At 54.0% G+C, this 7,487-nt stretch overlaps 1 protein-coding gene across 3 annotated transcripts in view; it reads right to left on the bottom strand.

Annotated features, from left to right (window-relative positions):
• The window catches only part of PHACTR3 (phosphatase and actin regulator 3), a 196,825-nt gene that overhangs the window by 12,248 nt on the left and 177,090 nt on the right, over nt 1–7,487 (bottom strand). For all 3 annotated transcript variants that reach the window (XM_003787748.1, XM_012803839.1, XM_012803840.1), the window contains one exon: nt 936–991. In XM_003787748.1, coding sequence (XP_003787796.1) covers nt 936–991 — 56 coding nt within the window. The remainder of the gene's footprint in view (nt 1–935; nt 992–7,487) is intronic.

The raw sequence follows: 7,487 nt of genomic DNA, 5'->3' as shown, positions 1-7,487 counted from the left end.
CACCACGACCGGATGGAATATCTCTGTCTACACTCCATACCACAGAGATTACTCGGGAACACCCACCAGCAGCCAAACCATGACCGGATGGAATATCGCCGTCTACACTCCATACCACAGAGATTACTCGGGAACACCCATCAGCAGCCACACCATGACCAGATGGAATATCTCTGTCTATACTCCATACCACAGAGATTACTCGGGAACACCCACCAGCAGCCGCACCATGACCGGATGGAATATCTCTGTCTACACTCCATACCACAGAGATTACTCGGGAACAGCTGTGAGCAGCACACATGACCGGATGGAATATCTCTGTCTACACTCCATACCACAGAGATTTCTCGGGAACACCTGCCTACAGCATAGACTACAACCCTGAGCCCAGTGGGGGAAGCTCAAGGTGGTGCTGGGCCCGGGGGCACTGGGTGCTGGAATCTCAACTGTGGAGCCACAGGTCGGTTTCCCGGTTTCTTTGCCCTGACTGCTTCCTTCCTTCTGAGTGTAAGAATCACAGGGCATGTCCTCCTCGGTTAGAATTCACGACACCACCATCCATGCCTCGCCTATGATCTTGGGGGCCATTAGGAAACCCCATGCAAAACTTCCAGGGAAATCTGCTGGAGACCCATCATGCAACAGGGGTGACGATTCCTTTCCCTTAGATCTACAGGACTGACTAAATGACCCGGGAAACAGGACGGACTTTATGCTAGAAGGGGAGCTTTTCTTAAGTGTCTTTTAAAAGGAATGGTTCCGGATTTATCAACTTTTTCTCAGGGGCTTGCTTTCAGAAATGTTCAGCTGCTCAGAGTTAAGGGAGCCGGCGCACTCAGTCCGAAGAGATGGGCTGGGTTATGAGAGCTGAGGCTCCTCACGGCCTCAGCACACGTGCGGGAAAACCCCAGGAGGACGCAGCAGCTACTTACGTTTCAAGATATTCCTTCTCTCCAGCTCCTCCACAGCCGGTCTTTGGCTCAGCCGTCTGCGGAAGAACACTAGAATTACATTTTGTACCATGGTGGCTGCCTGCAAATTCCACCCAGGGACTGTAAGGGTGAGAGGTGGTTGGCACTCTCCCTACAGATGGCCTCCTAAAAAGCAGGAGGCAAGAAAGTGAACCTCTGCTGGTTGCCTCTTGCCGGCAAAATCAAGTCAGACTCCCAGGTGGGTGTGGACGCCTCCTGTCACGGAGCTAGTACCAGGGCAGTCCTTGCTCCAGCTGCACTTGTGCGAGTCTCCATTTTTCCGATCTGTCACCCAAACCTTGCCTGGTCTGGACTGTGCACCAGGCAGCTTCTCTAAGCAGTGCAGAGGTCCCTGAGGAAATTCCTCCTCCTGCCCACCAGCCCTGGGAGGGGTACAGGGCACCGCCTGTCTTCAGGCTTCTGGTCCCAAAGATGCTGTGAGATCCATCCTCCCAGCGCTGCTCCCGCTGTCGGTTACACAGAAGACTCCAGCCCTGAGCACCCGGCTCCCCTTCAGCTCTCCGTCTGCGGAAGGAGTCTCCTCTGCCTGGCCCAGCCCAGGAGGCGTGTCCACTGTGCCACCGCCTTGTCAGGGTGCTGGGCTCATCTCAGCTCAGCTCCCGCTCAGAATAGAGGTGGAATCTCCTCCGAGAGAGCAGATGAGGGAGCTCAGCCCCCCACCCACCCACCGGCCCCTCCTGCTAGCAGCCAGGCTGCGTGTGCCATATGAAGACAAATTACTATTTCTTTTTCAGATTGCTTCATTGAGGGAGACGGAGGACACAGCCAGAAAATAACAATAAGAAACAAAAAACAACAACCCCAAACATGAAAGCCTTGTCAGGAGAGGGAGGCATAATTAGCTAAAATTAATGCCAAGCACCAATTATTTTTGTAACCAAAACAATATTGTCCTTGGGTCAGTGCCAGAAACCTTCCCACTTCCGGACCCTGTAGCCACTACAGAGAGGCAGCGGGGCCTGGGATTGAATGCCCAGTGTTTGCGGCATGATACTCTGCCCCGCGAGGATGTCGCCTACAGAAGTCTCTGTCTCTCCTTTTGTAATCCCTGTCCCAGCACAAAGCCCAGGGCGGCCCCAGCTCATCTGCTCCTCCTCCACGTTCAAACATGGCAGCTGGCTGCTGGGCCCCTGGCTTTGTCTCTGCCAGGGGGAGGGTGGTGCTTCCACATCGTGTCTTGAAGTCTGGGGAGACTTGACCCGCCCGTGACAGCTCCTGGCTGGAATCCAGGGATAAAGTGCTCCCCAGTCTGCCCTGAGCCATGTGTGCAAAGCCTAGCTCCCCGAAGGCTGCTCCCACATCCTTGTCCAAACACCCCAACTGGCATTTTCCGATCACTCAGTATGTGGCAGGTACTGCTCTGGGCCCCCAGGATACCACGACACGGTGCTGAACAGGGAGGGCTTTCCCTGCCCTCGGGAAGCTCTCAGTGTAGAGGGAACGGCAGACACAGAAAACCATTTCAGATAGGTCATCGCCTTGGAGGAAATGAAGCCAGGGCACAGACGGACAAGTGAGTGGGCAAAGACAGATGCATTTCAGAAGATGAGGAGGGACGTTTCTGAAAGGAGCCAGCCATGGGAAGACCACATCTCTCCAGACACAGTTTCTCTTAATGGCTGACACGCTGACTGGGCTTGGAGATGAAGGGAGCAGAAACTTTCAGGGAATTGTGCAGAATCCACCCGGGCGAGCATATGTGCAGGGCATAGAGGAGGAAGCAGGTGATTAAGGTGGTCCCGGTGATGACAGGGGACAGGGGATGTGGCGGGAACAATAGGGAATGGCACTGGGAGCTAAAGCCCACAGGGCCTTGGAGGGCATGCCACCTGCTTGGGCCTCAGCCTGTTGCACTGTACCCTGCAGGTGCTGGGGAGCCAGCGCAGGCTCCTGAGCAGGGGAGGGCACCTCCGCTCTACTGCATTTGAACAGCTGCACTTTCTTACCCCTTTCCTTGGAAGTCGAGGCTCCCTCCAAGCCTACTCCTAGAACAGAGGGTCCTGGCCAAAGAACTGGGGGGTCACACACAGGTTTTGGAAAAACAGGACAAACATTTGACATGTTTGAGACTCAAGTTTGAGACGTGCTGTGTCCCAGCTGTGTGTCCATGAGCAAAGTGACTTCTCAGAGCCTTGCCTTTTCACCTAGAGTGAAAGATCTTCAGAGTTGTGGGAACTGCGTGGGACAATGTGCAGAGGTTCTTGCTCAGAATACAGTGATTTCTCAAGAAATCATCATCTCAGGGGCGTCTAAGTAAAGGATATTCGGTCTATATATCCAGAAACCTTTCTAGATGTCGTGTTTGATGCCTTCAAGTCACCCTTTTTCTCTGCCACTTAGAAGCAAATTCATTCTTCAGAAAAACAACCCAAGCAGGACTTTGTTCCCTGGAAGGCCCCACTGCCCCTCCCACCTGTCCTCACATGTCAGAGGCCTTCTGCCCTCCATAGGCCACAGCCCAGCTCCACTTGCCCAGGAAGCTCAGCGCAGCAGCTGGGCCTGGGAACACCTGCCCGATCTCTGCCTCTTCCTCAGTGTCCCTCTGACCCCAGTCCTACCGCACGGAGACCCAGCCACTGGTGCAAGGTGGCTACCATGGGGCTTTTCTAGGGCCTCACAGTGGTTGGTGCCCGCCAGTTCACATCCCAGCTCCAGCACTGACCACCCTGTGGCTTTGGGTGAGCCACAGACCCTTCTCTGTCACGCCTCCGAGGTTAGTTTCATCCTTCCTAAGGGTGTTGTGCATATGAAATGACATAATTTGTGACAAAATGTTAGCTCAAGGCCAGATCTGTAGTGACCTGACCTCACAGTAACAGGAGCACTGCCTTTGCTATAATCATCCCATCATCATTATTACAGCTGCCGTTTTTAGGTTCTCAACAAATACTTGTGGAATTGTACCGAGGCATTTAAAAATTTCCAGCATATGTCCCCTGCCCCAATTCCAGGTCCTAAAAACTAGGAAGGGTGGATTAACACTGGCATCCGAAGACCTGAGCTAAGATCTGGTGTGGGTTTTTTGTTTTGTTTTATTTTGTTTTGTTTTTGAGACAGAGTCTCACTCTGTCACCCTGGGTAGAGTGCAGTGGCGCCAGCCTAGCTCATAGCAACCTCAAACTCCTGGGTTCAAGCAATCCTCCCGCCTCAGCCTCCCAAGTGAATGGGACTACAGGCACCTATCAACACACCCAGGTAGGTTTTATTTGTATTTTTTCTATTTTTAGTAGAGATGGGGGTCTTACTCTTGTTCAGGATGGTCTCGAATTCCTAAGCTCAAGCAATCCACCCACCGTCGCCCCACAGAATGCTAGGATTACAGGCGTGAGCCACTGCACTGGCCTCGCATTTGAATCAGCTCACTCCTTAAAGTCTCTGAGCTTCTGTAAGATGGGAATGATGAGAGAGTCCACCAGCCAGGCCTGAGTGATGAGGGGCCAGGCCATCAAGAGAAGCAGTGACAGGCTGAACCACAGGACCCCAACCTGGCCACACAAGGGCTCAGAGGAGGGGATAGAGATTGGGAAGGAGACCCAGGCACTGCCAGAGCAGTAGAAACGGAGCGTCACTGGACCCGGCAGGAGCAGGTGTGTTGTGACCTTTACCTGTGACACCGCACTTCCTTTGTGATTTCCTCTGGCCAGAACAAGAGAGGATCATGGGAAGTAAACAGATGCTATCGGGACTGAGGCTGCTGGCCAGGCCACCTCCCCAGTGCCTGGGTGTGAGTGGAGGGAGGCAGAAGGAGGTGGGGGGCTGTGTGGGGACACCTTTACCCTCTTGTAACTGCCTGTGCTCCCTTGCTTTGGGAGATGACTATTCCTTCCCTTCCCCAACCAACAGCTCTAGGTCTTGGGCTATACCACATTCTACACAATTAAACTAAATTAACCCTTCACTCGAGCCCAGACATTCACACGCTGACTTCTCCAGCCCTGGTCCCTGCCGGTCCATCCTGAATGTCCAGCAGACACACTCACGTGCACACATGTGCACACTGGTAGAGCCTGACCTGAGGTGGCCATGCGGTAGTGGCCTCCTAGTGACTGCAGCTGGCCACCCAGGGCACAGAGAGGGACAGCTGAGAGGGACAAGTGCCTGAATCTCCCCGTGGAGGCTGTGTTCATCAGCAGGCCCCCAGTAGGGCTTACATTTTTTTTTTTTTTTTTTGCTGGAGACCATCTTTCTCATCTAAATTAAAAACTAATGTAGACCTGCAGAGCCGTGAGAGTTGAATGAGGCAACAACTCCAAAGTGTTGTGACAGTGCTTGCTTGGGATGTAGTAATATCTCATGAAAATCCAACATGTGGACTATCAGCTGGTCAGGGACTGCACTCCAAAAAAGGTATTTCATCCAATAATACATCTCAGGGACACGTGGACATCAAAACACCAAATCTATGTCACTGACCCAAGACACAAAGGCAGGTCTGGTGGCCCCACCACTCCCTGCAGGGGCTCTTTTGGCTGCCAGGCTGCTCCTTAAATGTCAGCAGGCAGTAAGGCCATGGATGGCGCCAGGGCACCTCTGCACCACAGGTTCAAGGCTGTAAGCAGAGAAAAAGTATACCCAGGCCAGGACCCCACTGGCTCGCCTCTGACTCACCCTTCTACCCGGAGAATTCCAGGATCTTACACTGGAGGGGAGACCCTAAGCCCCAGACAGCACCGCTAGCCCCACCCAAGCCCTTCTCCATGTGGTTCTGACCAGCAGATGGGGTTGGGCAAGAGGAACTCCAATTGCCAAGGACAGGGGTTGAGTGGGCTAGGGGTGGGGGTGGTCCCACAAATCCAAGAAGCCAGGCTAGAGTTGCAGTTTAGACTCTCTCTTGCCCCGGCAAGTCTGATCTGGAGATCTGGCAGATGAGTGAGGGTCACTGAAGCCGAGGGGAGCACATGCAAAGGTCTGGAGGGGGATCAGGACACTCCTGGTGGCATTCAGACTGCAGAGAAAGGAATGGAGGCCAGGGAGCTGCACGGGGCGGGACCCACATAGCCTGACGTCCCTACTGAGGAGCCCCAAGAAGGCACTGAAGGGTTTGAAGCCAGCAGGGCAAGACGGGGTGAGGGTGCACCAGGACCGAGTTTGCAAGCAGAGACGCTCCCTGGACTCTCCAGAGTGTTGTCTAAGGAAGAAAAGAGCCAAATCCTAACCTACTAAGGGACACAGACCTGCTCAGATCCCCATCCACTGGCCTGGGAGTGGCTGTAGGCCCAAGAAATGCTCAAGACTTGGGGAAGACATTAGCTCTAGAACAAAGACACTGCAAATTCCAAATGAACACCTCTTACCCTAAAAAAATAAATAAATAAAAGATCCTGTTTCATCCACCTGCTACCAGAAGCTCAGCTCAATCCTGAAAGAGGTGGGGCCTCTTAAGGAAAGAGCATCGACAATTTTGATGTCAAGGGCAGACAATTACCAGATACACTTTATAGAAGAAACCCTCCAGGCTCAGAGGCAAAAGTGACTGGGAGCTACTGGAACCAAACCCTGCAGCTGGTTCCAGAGGCAGCGGGGAACTCAGGAGCAGCAGCTGGAATGAGCTGGGCAAGACCAGGACACGTGTCATGAGCTGCTGCCTGTACCCTACAGCATGCTGATGACACACATGGCCACTCTGGCCAGGTTGGACCTGGACATTCTGGGGACAGAACCATAGCCAGGAAAAGGGTAGTGGGGTTGAAGGAGCCCCCCCCCCCGACTAGCCATAAGGCCTTGTGAGAGTGGACCCCCAGGGCCCAGCACAGGTGAAGTGTGTGGGGACAGGGCTGTTGGGCAGCTAGAGCATTGTGTGCTGGGAGGCCCAGGAGAAGGTGCCAGGAAAGAAGCCTGCAGAGTTGGGTTTTGGAAACCTGAGGAAGCCACGGGCTGTGGATAAGGGTGAAGCGGGCGGGGCCCAGAAGCCTAGACAGAGTCCCCAGTTCTCCCACCCCTCGCAGCTGCTCCCATCTCCTGATTCAGAAATGGCGCCACCAGTGACGAGCTGGTACTGCCTGGAGTTGGGGAAGCTCAGTCTATTTCTGACTCTTCCCCCATGTGTGCAGCTAATCACAGCACTGCGTGGGTGTGGGAGCGACACCAAGAAAAGAAACACCAGGGACAGAGAGGCGCGTCTGCCCGTCTCCCTGCCTGGCCCTGCTGTGCACACGGGAGACGTGGGGTGGAGGGCAGGCAGGAAGGATCATGCTGGGCTGGGACCATGAAGGGGCTGAACAGGCCCTGGGGACTTAGGAGCCAAAGGTACTGAGATTGGACACCTAGAAAAGGGGTGTGTACACCATTATGGGGGCCTGTCGGACATAAGCACCAGCCAGGCAAGTAACCCCACACAAACTTCGAGCTCCACAGGGGAGGTCTGCAGCAGTCACTGTCTGTACACCAAGCCCGACATCTCACACCGCTCCACCTAACACTCAGTGCATCTCATCAGACACCCACATCCTCCTCCATCAGACACTCACATCCTCCTCCATCAGACACTCACAT

The sequence above is a fragment of the Otolemur garnettii genome, unplaced genomic scaffold (assembly GCF_000181295.1).
Source record: "Otolemur garnettii isolate 467f Iridium unplaced genomic scaffold, OtoGar3 scaffold00023, whole genome shotgun sequence".
NCBI classification, from domain to species: Eukaryota; Metazoa; Chordata; class Mammalia; order Primates; family Galagidae; genus Otolemur; species Otolemur garnettii.
Note: the sequence above shows the minus strand (reverse complement) of the source record. Positions and strands in the feature narration are given on the sequence as shown.